Source organism: Dermochelys coriacea, chromosome 3 (genome assembly GCF_009764565.3).
Source record: "Dermochelys coriacea isolate rDerCor1 chromosome 3, rDerCor1.pri.v4, whole genome shotgun sequence".
NCBI lineage: Eukaryota > Metazoa > Chordata > Testudines > Dermochelyidae > Dermochelys > Dermochelys coriacea.
Window position 1 is genome coordinate 130092865 of NC_050070.1, and position 23169 is coordinate 130116033.

General features: G+C 39.3%; 1 protein-coding gene across 1 annotated transcript in view; it reads right to left on the reverse strand.

Annotated features, from left to right (window-relative positions):
* Positions 1-1967: 1967 nt before the first annotated feature.
* The window catches only part of THBS2 (thrombospondin 2), a 46617-nt gene continuing 25415 nt past the window's right edge, over positions 1968-23169 (reverse strand). The window contains exons 14-22 of the mRNA XM_038397614.2: positions 19737-19844; positions 17757-17916; positions 15413-15531; positions 12830-13064; positions 10500-10727; positions 9072-9343; positions 6945-7042; positions 5846-5985; positions 1968-3833 (exon numbers count right to left, since the gene is read on the reverse strand). Coding sequence (XP_038253542.1) covers positions 3826-3833; positions 5846-5985; positions 6945-7042; positions 9072-9343; positions 10500-10727; positions 12830-13064; positions 15413-15531; positions 17757-17916; positions 19737-19844 — 1368 coding nt within the window. The 3' untranslated portion in view covers positions 1968-3825. The remainder of the gene's footprint in view (positions 3834-5845; positions 5986-6944; positions 7043-9071; positions 9344-10499; positions 10728-12829; positions 13065-15412; positions 15532-17756; positions 17917-19736; positions 19845-23169) is intronic.

The following is a 23169-nucleotide window of genomic DNA, read 5'->3' on the forward strand; positions in this document are numbered from 1 at the left end:
AGTTCAGTTCAGAAAAACACTCTAAAATTCAGAGGCCTAGCTGAAGCTTATCGAAAATAGCTAAACTGCTGCAAAATTGGACTGGAAATCTGGTCACAACTTGCTTTCATGGGATTTTCAGTATTGATTGGTTTGGTTGGTCCAGAAATAATAATACATGGCACTTATATAGTACTTTTCACCCACAGATCTCAAAGCACTTTACAATGGAGGGCAAATTTTATCATTCCTGTTCTATATACGGGGCAACTGAGGCCCAGAGACTGTAAGTGTTGTGTGACATTAGACAAAACAAATCAGTGGCAGAACCAGAACTCAGGTCTACTCACTGGCCCACTGCTCCCCACACTGAAAATGCCTTTTGGTCTCTTTCAACACTTCTCTTTCCATTTCCATCTTGAAAAAAAAAGTTCAGAGGCTGCAAAAATTAAATTGTTTTTTTTAAACATTAACCAAATGTTTCTGAACTTCAAGATCCTCAGTTCTAATTTAGTTAGACATATGAAGAAAGGTTACAGTATGTTATTGTTTTATATGAATGCATTAACTGAGAGCAGTACCTTCTTTTCAGGCATTTTCATCCCTGTTTTCTTCAAAGACCCTGTATTTTTGCCATGCTGTTATCAGTCTTTTCCTTTCTCCGAGGCTATGTGCCACAGTATATCAAAAGAAGCTTTTGCCTCTGCAGCCCAAATGGCAGTCAAAGTTAGTGATGGATAACTCTCCACAAGCCTGGAGATCGGAATCAGTTCAGATACGCTTTCAAAAGATTTGGGGTTTTATCAAAAGATTCTATGGCTTTCTTGTGTGACATTTCTCATACCTCAGATCCTATCTGGAAGTGTCGCCCAAAAAACCTTTTGTTTCCTATCCCCATTGGAACACCAAATTGGAAAGGCACATGGAAATTAAAGTTGGGGTGTGCAGGCCTATTCAGAAATTTAAAGAAAGGTTTGGTTCAGGTTCATTTTGCAAAGTGTGCGAAGTTTTGGCATGATGGGTGTTCTTGTTTTCTCTAAAACAATTCACCTGCCCCCATCTCCATATGATTGCAGCTCATCGTCTGGCAAAGCATTGTTGTGTTGTTTTGAGAATTTTTTCTGACTTTTTGTTCTGCGTGAACCATCCCTAAGCGCTCATTCCTGAAACTCTTGATTGTGTGGGTAATCTTTATTCACACTAATATATCCCACTGACTTCAATAGTATGTATGGGAGTAAGGATTATAGGATCAGCCTATACATCTGTTCAATTATGCTGGCCAAGATCCAGTGCAGAAACCTGTGCATTTGTCTGGCAATGACAAGAAGCAGGAGTGAATTTCTCAATTATAGTGTCAGAAATAAAACAACGTTGGGTGATTCACCAAGAGATTAAGTGGCTCAAGTGGAATTATGGCTCTTGTCAATGAGACCAGGAAGCCTGCTGTTACATTCTTAATATATACTCAATGATTTGTAACTAACCAGCAGATCTCTCTGACATGAAATGATTTTTAACCAAGCAACAAGTTTGTTTAGGTACCAGAGAGTTTCAGGGCATGGTAGCGCTTTCTTTCTTTCTTTCTTTTTTAAGAAACATTTTTAACTATAAAAAAGGTAAAGAGATTTTTTTTATAAAACCTTTTTACAGTTTATTTCCTATCATTAATTTTTAAAATATAAAAAATGATCTAACTAAATGAAGCAGGATGTTAAATGGTGAATTTTGACTGTGTAAACAAATAAATAATTATTTACAATCTTTGGCAAAACAAAGTGAAGTTTCATTGATCTCATTCTCGCCCTCCTTTTCTCTCTGACAGGCACACACACACTTGCAAAGAAAAAAGGAAAAGAAAAAAGAAAATCTTCATAAATAATTTACATAGAATAGGAAAATTATGGTACAATCTAAATATTAACATCTTCATCCCCACACTGATGTCTTGCTTTCACAAAACCAAACCAAAAAACCCTACACGTCCATCACAATCATTACATTTAATGAAGTCTCCCCACTTTCTCACTGGGACTTGGGGATACAATTTGAAACAACAAAATATGAATTGCAACAAATTCAAAAAACCTCATAAGGAGGATTTTTAAAGGGTTTGTTAATATGAAGAGACTGTAAAATGTGCAACTGTGAATTCTTTCTAATGAATATAGCAGTAAAATCTATTTAAAAGGAAAAAAAGAGCTGAGTCAACATTTGGCTCACCATGCCCTATGATAAGGCAAGAGATACTGTATTATTCCCTTAGTAAAACCTCATCTATGATTAAAATTATACCAGCAAGAGTTTTTTGTGAACAAAGCTCATACATCTTAAACAAAACAAAAAAGTGTTAAATACTTGCATACTATTGTATAGCTGAATAACTGTTGTATCTGGTTAGAATAAACACTGGTATCCCTTCAGCATTATTTAAAAAATAAAACAGTTCTATATACAGCAGACATAGGTAACAATACAAAATACTAAAATTAGGATAACAGTATATATATTAAGGTTCCATTTATAAATTCCTCATTATTATTTATTTAATCATGTGCTACTTTAGAGCATTCTGGATTGTCATGACATAAAACTGCATGTTTAAACAAGTGTGTACATTGCTTCAATGATAGCTTCATGTTGTGATATGCTTTAACAGATTGTTCTAGCATTATTTGTTAATGCATTACTAATGCACTGTATGACATGCTTTAAAAATAAATTATCAGAAAAGGTAGCAGTATGTGTAATCATGATAAATATTAACAAAATATTTATAACTGGAACCTTAATTTCTGAATTACCAAATTAGGTAATGGTAGCGTGGCTACCTTTTCATAATCCTAGATCAGGATACAGGATGTCAAAGTGCTTTTTGCAGCAGAGATGGGAAAGTGGTTCAGGTTCAACTTGTTTCAGATGGTCATGAAATATGTTTATGAAGAGGGAATGCAAAATAAGATGTACACTGGCCAACTGGAAACCATTTTATAAAAGCCACAGTGGATGGCCTTAAGTGCTTAACTGAATTGCTATGCTTTCTTATGTTGATGTTTAAGTTCTGGTTCAATTGTATTTGTCCTGATTTGCAAGTCCATACAAATAACATGCATTGTTATTTCTAGTTAGACAGTATTTGAAACTAAAAATCTGAAGTTTCAGCAACTTCTAATCTTAAAAGGTATTTTTGAAAGAGTTAGTAAAAGCATCTTTATCAGCTGAAAGATCTTTTTGCATCAAGCCATCTTCATATTATGTGGCCTTCACTTTATTCTCCAATGGCTTCTTCATTATTAGGCTAGATATTGTTGGTGTTGTCCCTTTGTTATTTTACTGAAATTAGGCTCAGAAGTTTTGTGTTACTGAGGTCCAGCCTTGATCGGAGCAAGGGAAGTGTCAACCGTAGGCATAAAAAAGTGTTTTTTACACTTTTTTTTCCCCACTTAGTTTAAGACAATGGATGATACTCATCCCCTTTTTCTCCATATATATATAAATACATTAAGTAATTACACTTTATATGTAAACGTCATTCCTTTGTAAAAAAACAAACAAACAAGTCTTACTAAGTTCTCACTCTACAAAAATGTTCTAATGTATCAATCTGCTTTTGCTTCAGTGGTGGGTTGGACGCTCACATTTAGGTCCCATTAGTCCTCGTTTTCAGAAGGCACTTGAGCGTAGAATTGGCTGAGCACTCTTGGCAGCAGGGAGGTACAAGGTCAGTTGAACAGAAGGCCGGAGGAGGAGGTACACAGAAAGAGATGTTGGGAGTACCAGGATGTACTGAGGTGTCTAGGTTGCACAGCATCTACAGTACTTTGCTGGTAATGCAGCAACCATAGCTCAGAAATCTAAAGCAAAAGAGAAACCGATATTAATTGGTGCAGAGGCATATTTGGTTTGGAATCCAGTAAAAATGGAACGAGAGTTCAAATGTGCTACAGTAAAGGGAAGCAGCCTGAGTAATACAAAGATAACTTTTCCTATTCTGAGTTCATTTTCTTATAAATGTGAAAATATAGTACTATTAAAAACATTGTGGATGGTTTCATTATATTTTTAAAAAATTGGAGAATACATGAATCACCATATTTGGAGGTTTTTAAGAATAGGTTAGGCAAACACCTGTGAGGAATGGTCTAGTTCTTACTTAGTCCTGCCTTGAGTCCAGGGGACTGGGCAAGATGACCTATTGAGGTCCCCTCCAGTCCTACACTTCAATAAAATGATAATTGAAAATATCCACTGAATCCTTAATGCCTCCTTAAAGAAGGGCTATCCATAAATCGGCAAGTGCATGAGTAACCCACTGCTGAATACATGTTACAAGTCCTGCTCTGATCAACAGAGGATATGAGTTGTTACTTCTCCCAGATAGGTAACATTGGCTCTTTAGCTCAGCTGTAGCAGTTCATACTTTTAGCTCTAGAGATTCCCTGCTTCAGTCCTGTGTGTCAGGCATAAAGGCAACCATCACACATGCAACACGCACTAATGCGCTGGGCATGCACACACAGTTCCAAACAAATATCTCCCTCAGATAATTCCATCTTCTTTTTCCATGCAGATTGTATTAAGCATGTGTTTGTGGTTATTCAGATTTACATTAAGACTAGTGGGATCCAAGCTATTTTAATGAATCAGTGTCTAAATTATGCTGTGGTCCCTTACAGCTTCGGAACATGCCTTCTGGCTGAAACTTATCAGGACTATTGCTATATGTTATATAGCCCTGATTCGGGAAAGCAGTTAAGTACATGCTTAAATCCACTTGTTTCAGGACAGCATGTTGATCAATTCAAAATAAACTCCCTCTTGTTTCATTCATAGTTAAGAATTGATTGAGTTATTTCAGAATGATTGACGGATTAAGGATTCCATTCAACAACTGGAAGATACTTCCTATTTCCATCATTTCTCCCTAGTGCAGTAGTTTTCAAACTTTTTTTCTGGAGACCCAATTGAAGAAAATTGTTGATGCCCGAGATGCAATGGAGCTGGGGATGAGGGGTTTGTGGTGTGGGGTGTGGGAGGGGCTCAGAGCTGGGGTAGAGGGTTGGGGTGTGGGGGTGAGGGCTACAGGGAGGGGCCAGGAATGAGGGGTTCAGGGTGTGGGAGGGGGCTCTGTGCTGTGGCAGGGGGTTGGGGTGCAGGAAGAGGTCAGGGCTCTGGGCTGGGGGTGCAGTGTCTGGGGTGGGGCCGGGGATGAGGGGTTTGGGATGCAGGAGGGAGCTCTGGGTTTGCAGGGCGTTCAGGGCTGGAGCAGGGGATTGGGACATGGGCTTACCTCAGGTGGCTCCCAGTCAGCAGCGCAACAGGGGTGCAGAGGCAGGCTTCCTGCCTGTCCTTGCATTGAGGACCATGCTGCACCCCGGAAGCAGCAGGTCTGGCTCCTAGGCGGAGGCGCACAAGCGGCTCTGTTCGGCTCTCGCCTGCAGGCACTGCCCCCCTCAGCTCTCTTTGGCCATTTGCTGGACAATCGGAGCTGGAGCTGGTGCTCGGGGTGGGGGCAGCGCATGGAGCCCAATGGAACCCCCACCTAGGAGCCAGACCTGCTGCTGGCCACTTCTGGGGCACAGCACAGTGTCAGAAAAGGTAGGGACTAGCCTGTCTCAGCCAGGCAGCACCACCGATGGGACTTCTAATGTCCCAGTCAGCGGTGGTGACCAGAGTCACCACAACCCAGTGCCTTACATTCTCTGACCCAGTTCTGGGTCATGACCCACGGTTTGAAAACTATTGCCCTGGTGCATACATTTTATGTGCACTGGCCTCTTTCAAATAGTTCTGTTTATCTGGGAGACTGAAGTAATTGAGGCATAAGTAAAACTTTCATAATTGCCTAGTTCACTGAAAAACTAACCTCTGCATTCATATTTGAGGTCAGAGAAGTAGACCATTTCTTGAGAGAAGACAAAAAGACCTAATCGTCCACCAGCATAGGTCTTATCATAGATTGGTCCAGAGTCTACCATGACCTGTTTTCCTTCATATACTAAAACTCTGGAAAGAAAGACATATTTTGGATTAGTATCGTGAATCAACAGAACATTCCAAGATTGGACATGTAATAACAGCTGTCAGGTGATGATATGATGTTGAATTCTAACGCTAGATGCCATGTAGTACAACTTCATTACATGGGTCATTCCTCTGTTTGTACCTCCCCCGAGTCTGGCTGGTAGTCATAGCCCATTTATGGGAAGCCCTGGTGCTGTTCCATGAGTAATTTTATGAACATCATCTACAAAGAATTTCCCAAATCCTTCTGTTATTACAGCTATGTCTTCTGGACTGTCAAGAAGGAGTGTTATGTTCTTAATGCTGACTAGCCACAAGCCTCTTTATGCTCAGAGGTTAGCTTGAGAAATATACACATAATTTAATTGACTCACGGTAAGTCTGTTACCTCCTCACAAATAAACATACTTTAATGACTATTCAAAAACCTAGCTAATTTTTCTTTTTCTATTAGCATTCCCAGTAGGATGAAGGAACTTCATGGACAAGGACCATAGGACCTGCCACATTAGATTAGGGCAATGGGCCCACTAGAGCAGTATCCTGTCTGACAGTGGCCAGTACCAGCTGCTTCAGAGGAAAGCGCAAGAAACACCATAGTGAGTGCGCATCATTATTTCAGTGTGAAATAACCTGCCCATAACAGGAGTATCTTTCTATACATTATTTGGTAAGAATTCAAGATATTTTTATTTAATAATATTTAGTTTATGTTATATTATAAATATTTAGTCCTAATGAAATTGAACACATATGATGTGTGTGTGAGGAGACAGAGAAGTTATTTAAAATGTAATAAAATGTTCCAAAAATAGAGACACACTCTGCCATGAATGAATCATCAGCACTGGAATTAACAAACAAACCATTAAAAGCCACTACTTCATTAGAAACAAAAGCTATATTACTAGGACATTTGTAGGCACTGAAACACTTCTTACTTTATTAATCCTGTTTTAGGCCTGTGAATCAACTGCCACCTGTAGGCAGTATAATCTTTCCAGCCAACATTCTTGGGGTCATGCCACAAGGTACGTACCTACAATAGGAATACAAATGCTTCATTAGAAACTGTTTGTACTACAGCAACTGGATATCTGATCACAGCTTATTTTCTTTGTATCATCAAACTAAAAATCACTTTAAAAGTTAGTGATACTGAACTACATTCCCCCCACGCTCTGATCACCTATATTAAGTCAGATGAAAATTGCTATCTTCAATTATACATCAGTTACCCTCAAACAAGTAGATTAATTCATAGATTCATAGAGTTTAAGGCCAGAAGGGACAATTAGATCTTCTAGTTTGACCTCCTGTATATCCCAGGCCATAAAATTTCACCCAGTTACCTCTGTATTGAGCCCAATAACTTGTGTTCAGGAATATCTTCTGCTAAAGAATATCTTTCCAGAAAAGTGTGAAGATATTAGAGATGGAGAATCCACCACTTCCCTTGCTAGTTTGTTCCACCCTCAATGTAAAAAAATCATACCTAATTTCTAATTTGAATTTGTCTGGCTTCAACTTCTAGCCATTGGTTCTTGTTAGGCCTCTCTCTGCTAGATTAAAGAATCCTTTAGTGCATAGAATTCCCCCCCCCCCCCACGCACACACACACACACCTTCCCCAGGAAGGTATTAGACGCTGTAATCAAGTCACCTCTTAGTCTTCTCTTGGATAATTTAAACAGATTAGCTTTTTAAGTCTCTCCCTGCAAGGCATTTTATTTATTACTCAAAGCATTTTTTGGCTCTTTACTTCACCCTCTCTAATTTTTTAGTATCCTTTTTAAAATATGGGGACTAGAACTGGATGCAGCATTCCAGAACCGATCTCACCAATGCTGCATATAGATGTAACCTTCCTCCTCCTACTCGGTATTCCCCTGTTTATACATCCAAGGAGCACATGAGGTCTTTTTGTCACAGCATCACACTAAGAGCTCATGTTCATTTGCTTGTCCACTCTGAGCCCTACATCCTTTTCAGAATCACTGCTTTCCAGGATACAGTTTCCATTCTGTAGGTATGGTCTAGATTTTGTTTTTAATGGGCCCAGCTTATCCAGTGAGCTAGATCATGCTATATGACTGGCATATCTTCATCATTATTTACCACTCTGGCAAGCTGTGTGTCATCCAAAAATTTTATCAGCAGTAATTTTATATTTATTTCCAGACCATTTGATGAAAATGTTGATAATTGATGAAAAAGTGCAAGGAAGGTAAAGGGGAGTGGAGACCTGGGAATATATTTTGTCTTTGAGTTCTGTACATGTTCAGACACACACACACTCTCACACAACGTTCCACCCTACAGAACTGATCCTGCTACACGTACTTATATGAGTAGCTACATTGAAAGAAATGGGACTAATCAGCTGAGTACGGGCTACTGCAAGACTGGCCCAATATTTATTGTACATTGTTTCAAATCTCTGGCACAATAAAACTCTCCAGGAAGGCCCAGACCCTGGAATGAACTGTATGCAGTTGGATCCCTGTGCTTGTGTGGTGCCCCACTGACTTCAATGGACTTCCTTAGGGTCACAAGGGCCACCGTGTGAAGTTATTGCAAGATCAGGATCTACATGGGAGTTTGTGGCAAACTTTCTGAACACAGTCACGTTCAGAAATATAAACATCAGATATATGTGATGCCCCAAAGGTGGGTGTTTAAACACTCATCTGAAGAGAATAAAGCCCAGGAAGGGCTTTTAGAACTAGTGTAACACCAATACTATCTCCAAGCTGGAAGAATGACCTGTACTCCTTGTCCTTTGATTTTGCAGGTTCTTTTTAACTACTTTGCACATTCTCTTATATCTATCTATATTTTGCATTACTTTGAAAACAGTACAAATAAATAAGAACAAAATCATCCAAAAAGACTGGCAATTTTATCCAAAAATTAAAACAACACTGAAAAGTCATTTACCATTTTTCCTACTCTTATTGGCATACTGAGCCTCAATGCCATTTTTTAATTGATAACCGGTTTTTGTGTCAGCCCCCTTTTTACAATATTGGTTACTCCTCAATGGTATGAAGACTTGATTCTCTTACCTGTCCAGGTGTGTTTCCAGTGTGCCAGAGAGCATTTCTCAAGTGCTCACCAGTGCCAGTCGTAGAGTTCACTACTTTGAGTGATACCCCTGAATAACCATAAGCCCTGGTGGGCTTGTCCTCCCAGTAGGTCTGTGTGACTTGCTTCCACATCAGGACATAAAATCGACTGCTGGACTGATAACCAAACACAAACCCGGCATAATCGTCATCACGGTCTGTGTTAACGTAGAATGTGCCACTGAAGTCAACAGAGGTGAACTCATCGAAACCTGGTAGGGGATTAAATGTGCAAGATATTCAGTTCCTCCATGCGATGCAAATTCAGAATGCTTGAAAGCAGACTGTTATACCATTTCTGTTGCTTTGGGCTTTCTAGTTTGTTTGGTGTGGGTCTTTTTTTGAAGAGGGGGTGGGGTTGAGAGAGAGAGAGAGAATGAACTCATATGTACTGTTTATATAGTACTTATATATCTGTTCTGTCTCATTCCTTAAACCGGGATGAGGATGAGATGATATCATCCTCTCTTTTTACCTTTGTTTCTGAGTACTCTTTGCATTTCTCTGTCCCTTTACCGCTGTTACAGAAACAACATGACTTGATAGCCATATTAAACAAAAAACTAAGACGTATAGTGTCTTACATAAGAATCACTTACTATACCAATTGGGAGCAAGGAGGAGGCATTTGGCAGAAAGAAAAACTAATGTGCTGTATGTTTGCAAGCCTTCCTCAGTCCTGATTTATTCAGATCAGGGAAACAACTATGTTCCCTCTTACCTATCAGAATTAACTCTATAAAAACGCATTTGGGGGTTATTATAGGTAGGTCTAACATATAGCAGCTGACATTCCAAAATGAAATGGAATCAAGTAGCTCAACAGGCTTTTCTCTCATATGCAACCTCAATACAGAATGCTTTTCTTCATCAGCTGAGCAGAGAGTTGTGCCAACAGCAACAGGGAAAAACTCTGACAAGTATTTACATGCAGGTACTCTCAGACACTCAGGATATACACTCCTGTTTGAGTAAATGAACCAACCCATGCTATGTTGGGCTTCCATATGAAAAGAGAAACAAGACTATGCAGTTGTTTGATGTGCTACACCAAGTATAATAGAAGTGTGGTCTAGTAGCTTGAACACTCAGGTCACTATGAAAAACTCAGAGTCCTAATCCCAGCTCCGACAGTGACTCTGAGTATTTTAGACCCTCTGTCTCATTTTCTCTATCGGTAAAATGGGAATAATTATACTTACCTACCTAATGGGGTGTTGAAGAGAGTGCTGTAGTTAAAGTAACGTGTTTTGAAGATAAACAGCACTATATCTATCCTAAGATCTGGGACTGTGTATTATTCTATATGTGTTTCAGCCAGCAAAGTTCCAAAGAATTCAGATAATTCTTTTCTCTTTTGATACTCACCTACTGCTATGCCAGGATCAGAGTTGGCAGTCTGCACCAGTTCTTTACCCTGGTGGCGAATAACCCAGTTGGGGTCAATTTGAGCTGTTCCCTTTGGATCCAGGGGGACCATCTGGAACTTTCTGAAGTCAGTTTCACTGATGTCAATATTTTCGGGGCACACGTCATAAATATCTGGGACACTGTCATTGTCAAAATCGTCTTTGCAGATATCACCTCTGCCATCACCTACAAGCAGAACACATACACAGGCAAAAATTGTTAGCATTGTGTACCTCTCTCCTTCTCTATTTATATAAGTCAACAGCTGTTCACATAGGAATTACTACACTGGAAGAGACCAGTAGCCTATGTAGTGTACCATCCTGCCACCAACAAGGACTTATATCAGATGCAGACGTAAAATGTCTTTAGTGCACTTGATCATCATTGTATTCTTCAAGCACAGGCTTTCTGACGGAAAGAAGGAGAATGAACTTTAGGAAACAACCAAAGACTCAAAAACTTTCTGCAGTTCAGCTTGGTGGGAAAATGGTTCCACATTCCACTGTCTGACAGCCAAGCAGAACTCCAAATTCTGACCAGCTGTACACTTCTGCACTTGTTTATCTTAACATTTAAGATAAAAAACTATGCATTTCCAACTTTATTCCCTTTGCCAATATCAAAGAAGCAATTCTTGAATCTATACGAGGATTTTAATTATTCAATGCACATGTTGCTGAAGTTCCCAGTGGTCCTGACTGCTGACAGAGTTGATTTTGTTTCAAACGATATTGAAAGCATTTGTCCAACAAGCCATGTCGTCCACAAACTCTATCCACATCTGCAACTTAAAATTGTGTGGCTCACATGAACATCTTTTGGTTTTAGTTATAGTCTGGCTTTTGCCAAAGTTGAAAAAGATTTATGCTGCCGTTGATGATGATGAAGAGCAAGTCAACCTGTACTATTGATTCTCTGGGATAGTCTTCACAGAAGTACATTCACACATACACTGGCCTAGACCTCCATAGTCCAGCTGAGCTGTGCTTGGCACAAGACCAGGAGGAGCAAAAGCTGGCTTTAATGGAACTATACTGCCCAGATCCCCAGCTCACCCTTGGACTACAGAGGTCCTGATAGAAGTTAGAGCAGCCCAAGGGCTATAGGGCCATTACAGATATTGACAGGGCACAGAGTTGTATAAGTCATTCCCTCTTTATCCTAGCCATGGCCCTTTACACCAGGATACTGGGAGGAGAGGAGGTGTAGGAACTGCTATCACTGTTCTATATTACCAAAGGACTTCCCAGTGCAGATAGAATCCTCAGGGGGCTATAACTACCAGCTATACAGCGCAAAGTAACCAGAGCAGAAATCGAGAACTGGTCCACTTGTAAACGTATCCTCACTATGAACATATGAACTAAATTTTGCTTTCAGTTACACCAGCATCAATGTGGAAGAACTCCAGCAATTTCATATACACTCATGTAACTAGGAAATATCTCATATGTATTTATTTTGTGGGTCATTACTCATAGATATATCAAATGTATATAGCAGTTTTTATCCTAAAGGATCACAAATTGTTTTATATGTTATAAATATATAACATGTATATATGTTTTATATGTTATATATTGGTAGCACGTCATTAACCACTGAACTGCAACCATCTACGTGGTAGACCATTACACCTACTTAACAGTGACCTGGACTACTGTGCAACAATTCAGGAAAAGAAACGAAGGAAAACACTGCAACCATTTATGCAAGTGTATAGTGCACATGATCAACATATACCTAAAGTGTTTCCTCTGTGAAACAATTTTTAGTAGAGTTGGTTGAAAAATGGCAAATATTTCCCATATATATTTAAAAATAAATGAATATTTTTCATTTTTTTTAAATGTTATGGAATATTTTGGTTCTTTCAATAAAAAACTGAAGCTGAATACCAAAATTTTTCAGTTGTGTTGGTTTTCAAAACCCAAAACAGTTTTTTAAATTAAAAAAATTCTAGTTTAATATTGCATCAAAATTAACATTTGAAAAGGAAAAAAACATTTTCCCAGAAAATTTATTTTTTTAAATCAAAACTATATTATATGTTTGACAAGTTCTAGTTTGATGCCTTAATACAGAGCTCCAAGTTCAGACATGGCATAAGTAGGAGCAATTTCACTGAGGTCAGTGATATCAGGCCTGTTACCTTCAAACTCAATTTGGTCTGAAATGTCTTATTTCTTTTATACATGGGAAAAATATCCTTGGCATTAGTCTATGCATGCACCAGTTCTTCATGTACATAGAACTGAATCAAACCCACACTACTTGGTTCTTACCATCGGAGTCCTTTTGGTCAGGGTTGAATATGAGCCGACAATTGTCCCTGTCATCAGGAACACCATCATTGTCATCATCGGAATCACATGCATCCCCTTTGCCATCCTTATCATGGTCAGCCTGGTTAGAATTGGGGATGTAGGGGCAGTTATCTTGGTTGTTCTGGTGACCATCTTCATCTATGTCCTCATTGTTGTCACATTGGTCACCAACCAGGTCATTATCTATATCAGTCTACAGTAAAAAACAGGCAACAACATTGGCATCTTGATTGTTAGAAAGCACAAAATTGAGATGACGTTTCCTTATTCTCTACGTTTCTCTTCCAGTAACTTCCTGAAGAGCTCCTACATTGTGGTGACAAATTTCTATGAAGTAGAAATGGAATACAATTTCAATTTTTTTTCACTCTAATATGAGGAATGTCAATGAAGATCTTACTGAAATTTGGGCAAACATTTTCCTATATGGCTCTTAGTTTACGTTTGTTGGTTGGAACCTATTGGTCCTAACTTACAGGTCTGATACATCCCGTTTACACTGCTGTACCTTGGTCAGATCTAGCCCACAGGAAATAACCCTGATGTAAAGGAGTTCTCTGTGCATCATAGGGTATGTCTACACTGCAAATAAAACCCCACAACTAGCCCATGCCAGCTGACTCAGGCTTGCGGGGCTTGGACTAAGGGGCTGTTTAACTGTGATGTAGATGTTTAGGCTCAGTTTAGGCTGGGTTCGAGAACCCTCACAGGGCATGGGCCAGATGAGGAGTTTTAAATGCAGTGTAGACATACCCATAGAGTCTTCACTGCTTGCATCATAAAGGTCATGCCAGGGATGTAGCCAAGGTAGGAGTTTTGCCTGGAGTGCCACTGCATTCTGGCAATTTTTGTTGCCACGTGGAACCCCTGGAGCCATGGAAAGCCAAGTGAAGTTCAAAGCAGACCTAAGGCTGCTCTAACTTGCAGTGGGAGCCAAATTATTCTCCAAATGGCACAGTAATACAGAGAGTGAAAAGGTGGGGTTAAAGACATCTTTGCCCCAATCCCTCAAGCTCTGCACGGAGTGGTACTTAGCCAGACCTGAAAATCAGGGCTGTTTTTCACATATAAGGAAGTTTAATGCCTATATTGAAGAGGACAGGTTTTTTTATATATATACAATGTTAAAGGTCCAAAAGAAGGATGGACAATTCAGATCTAACTTTTCAGTCTTAAAGCCAGCTGTTTGGGGTTTGACTGCAACTGTTATAACAATTTAGAAATCTGGGATGGACACTAGAGTATTCATTAGATACACTGCAGGACAAAAATCTGATGTAATTATTTAATAAAACATAATGCAATGTGATAAAATTCTTCCCTGGAACATAATTAACATTACAAGCACAAAATAGATGCATATATGATATCATGCATTTCAGCTGGCCCAATAGTCCCTCATGACAGTGTGTTACCTCATATTATTGAAGTCTGTGCAGCTCTCATATGAACTGTCTTGCCCAGACAAGGTTCTTAAGGTATGAATGGCTGCTATTGGGCTCAATGAAGTTTAGTTATTATAAGCCCTGAGGTGAAGCTAAATGCAATAACTTTGCGTAATTATAAATTCCAAAGCATTCACCTGAACCAAGGCAATATTCAGTGTTAGATCATTGAAAACTTGCAAAACTGTTTTTCATAACTTTTGCTTTCAGTTCATACCAGAACCTGCAATTTACCATGAATACCATAAAAGAGTTGTTCATGTATTATGTTGCCAACCAGGGCAGTTTTCTTTTCATGTAAATTGGGTGGATTGCAGGCAGAAGAGAATTGTCACTAAACAGAGTGTATCATTGCCATAATGGGCCTTTATGTTTTATGTGGAAATGAAAAATTAACAAAATACGGCCTTTTCTTTTCCACGCATTGTTATGTCTCTTCTGTGAAGGAAGGGGCATGATTCTCCTACCACAGGTCTGAGTAACTGTCACTGAAATCAATCGCAGTTACTCACATCCTGTGATAGGAGAAATGGGCCCCTCCAGTTCAGAAGTGAATTCAGTCAGCATTTTGCACTGGCGGCTTGTGGGATATCAGACTTTTAAAATCACATCATTCAAATTATTCGGTATCCTGTGATAATAGAAGAACTTCCTGGCCTTTTACCCAATGAGTCTGTACTGTATCTCCCACACCCACACAGAGCAAGCAGCTAGCTTAAGATCACAAAAGGAAGGCAAGATGGTCTAATGGGCAGGGCACTGGACTGAGAGTCAGGAGACCTGGACTCCATTTCTGGTTCTGTTGCTGATCTGAGTCCTTGGGTAAGTTAATTAGCCTCTCTGTCACTCTTTCCCTCCCACCTCTTGTCTATTTAAGCAATACGTTCTCTGAGGCAGGGACTGTCCTTTACTATGTGTCTGTACAGTGCCTAGCTCAATGGGGCCCTGATCTTGGTAGAGGTCTCTATGCTTGACTCTAATGCAAATCATCATCATCATCATCATAATTTAGTTTAGTTCCTTAAACATTTTCTCTCTCTCATTCTCTCCTATTCTGAGGTCAGCATTAATACATGCAGATGGGCTTAGTGTTTACCTGATCAGGATTGTGCACCAATGGACAGTTATCACAATGATCACCTACTCCATCCCCATCTGTATCTCTCTGGTCAGTGTTGTAAACGTATGGACAGTTATCTCGTTCATTAAAAATGTCTGTGAAGATAAAAAAATAAAGTGACTAAAGCAAATAAGAAATCTAGCATGGCTGGTTCACATACAGTAAGATATACCATTGCAGAGGTCAGACCCCTACTTAAATTCCATTGAAGTCCTATTTGAGGGTTTAAGTGGCTCTTAAGAGGTTCATAGCCTTCTGCTGATCCTCTGCCAGAAGTGAGTTTTATTCATGGTACATTTTATTTGCCATTCCATTAAAGCTGCTTCCATTTTATTGTACTACCACATCACAACAAGAAATGAAAGAGCCACTGAGGAATGGGTGTACAGTAGAACTTCAGAGTTACAAACCCCAGAGTTACGAATGACTGGTCGACCACACACCCTATTTAGAATCAGAAGTACGCAATCAGGCAGCAGCAGAGACCAAAAATTAAAAAAGCAAATACAGTACTGTACTGTGTTAAACATAAACTACTAAAAAAAATAAAGGGAAAGTTAAAAAAAAGATTTGACAGGTAAGGAAACTGTTTCTATGCTTGTTTCGTTTAAATTAAGATGATTAAAAGTAGCATTTTTCTTCTGCATAGTAAAGTTTCAAAGCTGTAGTAAGTCAATGTTCAGTTGTAAACTTTTGAAAGAACAACTATAATGTTTTGTTCATATGAACAACCTCCATTCTTGATGTGTTCGAAACTCTGAGGTTCTATGTAATTTCACACTGTGGGCCAAATCCTACTTTCCTTACTAATGTAAAAACTCCCAGATATATTTCAATGGAAGTTTTGCTTTTGTAAGGATGCATGAGCTTTGAAGAATTTGGCCTTTTACATTTGTGAGCCTAAAGAAAATGTGTATTGCTAAAAAAGTAGGAATTTTTTTTTCATTTTAAATTACTTGGATTTTTATTGCTTAGAGTTGGAACTACCTACCCAGAATTTTTTAGTAATGCTCTGCAATAAATACTATATCACAGCGGAATTCCTGAGGAATTCTATATAGCAATGCATTGTATGAGTGTATGCTTTAGTGCTAAATGAGCTCATCTTACTATAACATATATATCATTAATTGTACAGTGTTGCCAAATATTCAACATACACCCTTCCTTCTCATTTTGCAACAAATTGTCCTCTCCTTCCAAAATTATATCATGGTGACAAAAAAAAGTTAAGACAATGTTGGCACAAGTGCCAGAAGATGACACTATGATCATCTCTTCAATTATATGGCTTCTGGAGCTTTATATAAACGTCAAAATACGGAGTCTCAGCCAAAACTACAGGGTCATGATTTCCACTCATTGCACATGCAGAAATCCCATGAGCTCTAGTAAGAATCTGATGTTGTGAGTGCTGGGAGAACTTCAAAAGGCTCAGCAGTTCAATTCAGATAAGCATCCAAAAGTTACATGATTACTGAAGCAAATCCAAGACCAGACTTTTTCCTTCTATTTCTAACACTTCTGGGTTTCAACCGTGGTAGAAATACTTCAAGAACAAGCTTTCTAAAGATATTTCAATGTTTTTGCTTCCATTTCTGGCCAAAACCAAGACTAGAGAGGTGTGTACAAATAAGCAAAACTCAGAGAGTATTTAAGTTTGGATTGGTTTGAGCTTTGTATGATTATCCAGGCCAATTCTGATTTTACCTGGCCCAGATTAATATCCTCTAGATATTGCCTTAACCAATATCTTTTTTTCTCTAGTATCCAAACAGGAAACAAAAGTAGCATATTGCATCCTGATTATTTTGGAGTCAGGAAGAAATTTTTCTCCTCCTCTGAGGGATATTAGCAAAGGTCTTGGAATGGGGTGGGGATGTGTGATTTATCTAGAATGTTGGGCAGGGATGATCTATTACATTCATGTGAGTACATTTCACATTATTTTCACATAAGATCTGAGGACTTCAGCAACACCAGCTGAGGTTATGGGCCTATTACAGGAAAGGTGGGTGAGGTCCTGTGGCCTGCAATGTGCAGGAGATCAGACAAGAGGATCATGATGGTCCTTTGGTTCTTAAAGTCTTATGAGTCTATAATCAATGTCCTGTGTTCAATGCAGAGCTTGGGGATTGGTGGACCTTGGTCTTCCCATTTTTTCCCTATATTTCTGACTGCAAAATATAAGATGGAACTGATTTTATCTTACATCCAAATGCAACCAGCCCACCCATTTGACCATAAGGCAAAGTATTAGGTCTGGAATAGAAACTAATTCTGAACCAGTTGCTGTCCGGTGTATTGAATAAGAACATACCATCACCATCAATATCTACAGCACATGAGTCACCCTCTCCATTGTTATCAGTGTCAATCTGAGCAGGGTTGTGCACATACGGGCAATTATCACAGCGGTCACCAACTTCATCCTTGTCATAATCAAACTGCCGGGGGTTGAACAGAAGAGGGCAATTGTCCTAGCGAGCAGAAGCAAAGGATTTAAGAATATAAATCACAGCTTGGTCTGAGACATTATTTCATGTATCAAGAAGTATTTCCCCACCCTCCCATCCCTTGTATTCCACTTAGGCAGAAATAAAAGTGAAAATGAAACGAAGATACATAAATTGATGTACAAGTGTACCTTCCACGGATGAGCTTAGCCCTTTCCCTTGTGTAGTTATTTACACCTCTGTGAAGCGGGTGCAAAGTATTACGGCAGATTGGTAGGCATATTACACCCATTTTGTACAAATGTAAATGACTACCTAATGTGCAAGGCAGTGGAAGATCAGGCCCAACGTACATGTGTAGAGAGGAGACTAGATCTCACAGAACCTTAAGACAAGTCACTGGAGAATATTTTGCACTATTTTGTTGTTGTGCAAGCATTTTCCATGAAGACAAATTACAGTCTTAATGCAACAGCCAGACTTCACTATTTTGGATGTTCTAGGAAAAGATATAAAGGAAAGGCAGAATATGTCCTATTTTATCAAATACTGCCATATGGTAACAAAAAAAAAATAAATGTGCCTGAGAAAGAGAAGAATACTCACTTCAGTGTCACCTAACTGGACAATGTAACTGATGGCAATAATTTCTGTAACTGCACATGCAAAATAAATGTTATTGATCAAATGCTTGTTAAACTTTTTTTTTAAAGTTTCCAAATACAGATCCAGAACATGAAGGCACACAGCAAACTATACCTCATTTTTCCCTTTGGTTGTTACATTCTCCCCAGTGCAGACAGAGCAATCAAATGCCATTTTTTATTTAAATCAGAGGACCAGCTCCTGCTCTAGTCAATATACCAAAACCCTAAGATTATGCCACAGAGCACTCAGCACAGCACAGGATAGGGTGAAGGCTTAAATGGGGCATTAGGTCCTCTTTGCGCTCCTGCAATCCTACTCTGCTCTGCACCAGGCTGTACCCCCCCCAAGAGTAATTGAGAGAAGACAGGACAGTTCAAAGCTGCCCTAAAGCAACTGAGGATCTGATCCACACAGCCCTTAATTATTTCTTGTAAGAGAGTGTTATGGGGTGCACTCACCCCTCACTGGATAGGGAAGGGTTAATTCCTGACTGTGGGCTGAGAAGCCACACCCCCATGTCCCAACTGGGCATGCTCAAGGTGTAGCACCATTATAAGAGGGAGCAGCCCAGCTCAGTCTGGGCTAGCTGCCAGAGATGAAGGATGCAAGTTGCAGGCTGCAGGCTCCAGCCCAGCCCAGGCCAGACCAGGACGGCCTGAGTCAGAGTAGGACTTAGCCCGGGGGGGAACTAGTCATTGTCCCTAAAGCAGTCAGCATGTTTTGGGTGGATTCCTACTGACTAAGTGGCGAGCCTACACCTCGCTACCAGGGCCTTGGGCTGAGACCCGGTGGAGCCACTACCGTGGCCGCTACCCCCCTGGGCCCAACCCTATTGATTCTGGCCTTTAGGTCTCACTTCCCCGAGGGTCAGGGTGTTACTAGGGACTCTGGCCACTAGGCATCACTGCCCTGGGAGCCAGGGTATTGCTAGGGACTCTGGCAACTAGGTCTTACAGCCCAGGCAGTCGGGACTTCTGTAGACCCTGACTCCTAGGCTGCACAACCCTACAGCAAAGAGCTAATTGGTAGACTTAAACTCTGAGGCCTAGAGGCAGAAGGCAGCTTGAGAGACAGGGTGCACTCACCCCACACTGGACAGGGACCCCCCACCCCACCCCACCCCATCATATGCATTAAAATGAAAAAAAGACTTTTTTTTTAAAAAAAAAACCCAATCATTAAATAAAATCTCATACTTTGTCATCCTCTACCCCATCATTGTCATCATCTTCATCACAGGCATCACCTTTGCCATCCTTATCAAAGTCTTCCTGTCCAGAATTAGGCAGATGGGGGCAGTTATCCTGTCCAGAAAAATCAGTACATTATTTTTATGTTATGTCACAGGCTCGTAACATGGGCTTGAAGGCTATATAGCCCACAAGAGCCTATAAAACACATAGCTGAGAAAATCTGTCACAAGTATGTTTTAAAGACTTTGTGTTTGTTGCCAAAAATACTAGTTCATCCAGTATTCATGCTGTAAAATAAATTAAATGAAGTTGCAAATTACATTCCACAACTTCCTTCTGTTAGAAGGAATATTTGGAGTGTATTTTAACTGAGAGTATCTGACAGGGAAAACACACAAACACACACACAGTGTCAGCTCCTTATGGGCAGTTCATGAAGGAACTTTGAAGATTGCAATGTAACGTGGCTGGCTTTGGCTGCCTTTAACCAGAAGACTGAAGATGAAAGCTAAAAGGATGATCTTCAGATGTAATCTGTCATACGGAAAGTTAATGCAACAAAGACATAGACATGGGGTTGTAGTTTTGAGACGTGTGTGTCCCTTTGCACTGTTAGATTTCCAAGACTTTTGAAAATAAAAGACAAATGTATCCTTTTTTATTTCTCATTGAAGATCAGAACTGAGGAAAGGGTGATTATTCCAAGTGAACAGTTTTCTGGATTGGGGAAAAAAATAAGTACAGATTTTCAAAAACCCCGGTTCAAGAAAGCAATTACTCTGATTAACACATGGAGGCAAATTCTGCTCTCATTTACACTCATAGAATCCTATTTAATTCACGGGGGTTGCATGAATGTACCCCAGTGGCATCACAATGGTGCAAAAAAGAGCAGGATTTTGCAACTGAAGGACCTAATATCTCTTACAATAACTACGTGGGCTTTCTAAATTGGAAATATAAATATAAAAATAAAAAAGTGAAACAATGATCCAACATTTTAATTGCCATTTTCTTTTAAAATACTATAGTTAGTGGAGAAATAGAGTCATAGATTCCAAGGCCAGAAGGGACTATTGCGATGATCTAGTCAGACCTCCTATATAACACAGGCCATAGAACTTCCCCAAAATAATTCCTAGAGCAGATCTTTTAGAAAAACATCTAATTGTCAGTGATGGAGAATCCACCATGATCCTTAGTAAATTGTCCCAATGGTTAATTACTCTCACTGTTACAAATTTATGCCTTACCTTGGGTCATCATTCTGCCTTGGGATAAAGAATGGGTGAAAATGTAAAAAGCCACTCAAATCATTGTCTATTTCCTATCCCAAAACATTTTCTGGGGTTATAAATTGTTCTCATTGCTGTTTTCACTTATTTTCACCTTTCCACTTTTGCTTGAAACCAAAACTGGACATGCCAAAGCCCTGCAGAAATATTGTTCTTATAGCACATATATTTGTGTCCAGGATCAGCAAAGAAAATGTTGAAATCTCCGGGAAAGATCTATTCTCATGAGATTTCCAGCCCAAATTTTCAAGCTCAAGAGATTCGGTTCATCTAGATAAGCTGAGGAAAAAGCATTATAGTTTTTGGATGATTATCAACATCAAAATGAACCTTCAAACTTTTAGGACTCCTTCTTTTGTATATACAGAATGCTTGACCCAATCTTAGCCTCCAAAGTATCATATTTAGGCTAATGTTTCATTTTTCAGTACAGGAATTCTGGAGGAAAAAAATGTCTATATATGAAAACTTTGAGAGAACTAAAAGTACATTTAAATTCAAAATATTGATTTTATTTAGACAATAAGTTATTTTTCAATTGCTTTCACAGGTTAGGGAAAGGATATCTTTTTTTTTTTTTTTAGAAAATTACTAAACTAGAATAATTTCTAATGAGTGCTACCGCCTGAGAATATTTTCTGTTTTTCAAATAGACCTTTTTTAATCAGACATTTGTTTCTATAAAATTAATGTATGTCTTACAGAAAGACAAGACTGAACCTTTGGGAACAGTCTCCTCTAAATGTGTTCAACATGTTATGTTCTTAATGAAAGCAGATCTTTTGTGTTGCATCTTGAGTCAACATGTTGCATGTCCTGATGACAGGAGCCAAAAAGAATATATGAACTGCAAATGCTGAGTTGGCCAGATCTACAATGAGCTGACAGCAGGCAGCGTGAGAAAGTTCAGCATCTGAGACTAGTGTTCAGCAAGGGTCTATCTAATGCACCCTTTCTGTTAATAAGGCATTGGCCCAAATTCATTCCTGGTGTAATGCCATTGACTTCAATTGACTTTTTGCCCCATTTAACACTCTTAGCTCAAACACTGTTAGTCTCTGTGTAAAGTTACTCATTGTTTACCCATTACGTTAGTTCAGAACTTGACAAGGTTTTTTTGGTTTTGTGGCCACTGTCAGAGTGCTAGAAGAGGATGCCAGGACAGGTTGGTTGCATTCTCAAGTAAATTAAGGACCTATAGTTTTTTAATATGGGGCGGAAACAGAAATCTAAGAAGGTCACACTTAGAACTGAAAAAGAGCAATCAAAAGAAAACAGTGCCATCTGTAGGCCTATGCAGCCAATGTTCTTGCATGAAGACTAACTCAGCAAAGTGCTTAAGCACGTGCCTAACTGTAAGCATGTCAATAGTGCAGTGATTTCAGTGGGACTGCTCAAGTGCTTAAAGTTGAGTACATGCTTCCTGAGCTGAGGCCAAGTTCACCCATGGTCCCAGACACACCTATCCTAACTACCATCTACTCTTTCTCTACTATCTCAGCAGCCCTGCTCCATCTGCCCTTCAGTCAGCAATACCAGAGAATTGTAATCCTATTGTCTCCTTTGTTGTTGAGTGAGGTGTGCCAGATCACAAGTGGGGATGGAGTTGCATGGGGCTGCGCACTTCTGGCATAATAACCCACAGAATCTGCATTCTGTTTTAGAACATTATTAATATTTGGCTACCAATACACAAGCTCCTGCTGAATTGTGGTGACTGCATAGTTTCAGTCTTCTTAGATAACTCTTTAGAGAAGAGATTTTCATGCAAATAATGCTTGAGTGATTCTCAAATGATGGTCCATAGAACTCTTTCTAGTGGTCCCCAGAAGACCTCCCAGAACAGAAAAAGAATTCTGCTACAAAGGGGATGGGACTGACAGTTTGGGAGAAGCAGTGATCCAGGAGTGATCCCTCTTTTTCCTATGAAGTGTTTTACAGAACAGGATCATTGTGTGCCAGTGAAACACAGGATTCCATTAAGGTGTAAGTGAATATACATTCTATACTATCTCATAGAAAGACTGGATACCTTAACAGTTTAAGTCTGCATAGAAACCATCACGAGTTTTATAATGAAAAGTAGTATCCTTAGCTATTAAAAAAAAGAAAATTGGTTGCAACATAATGACTTTTTATTG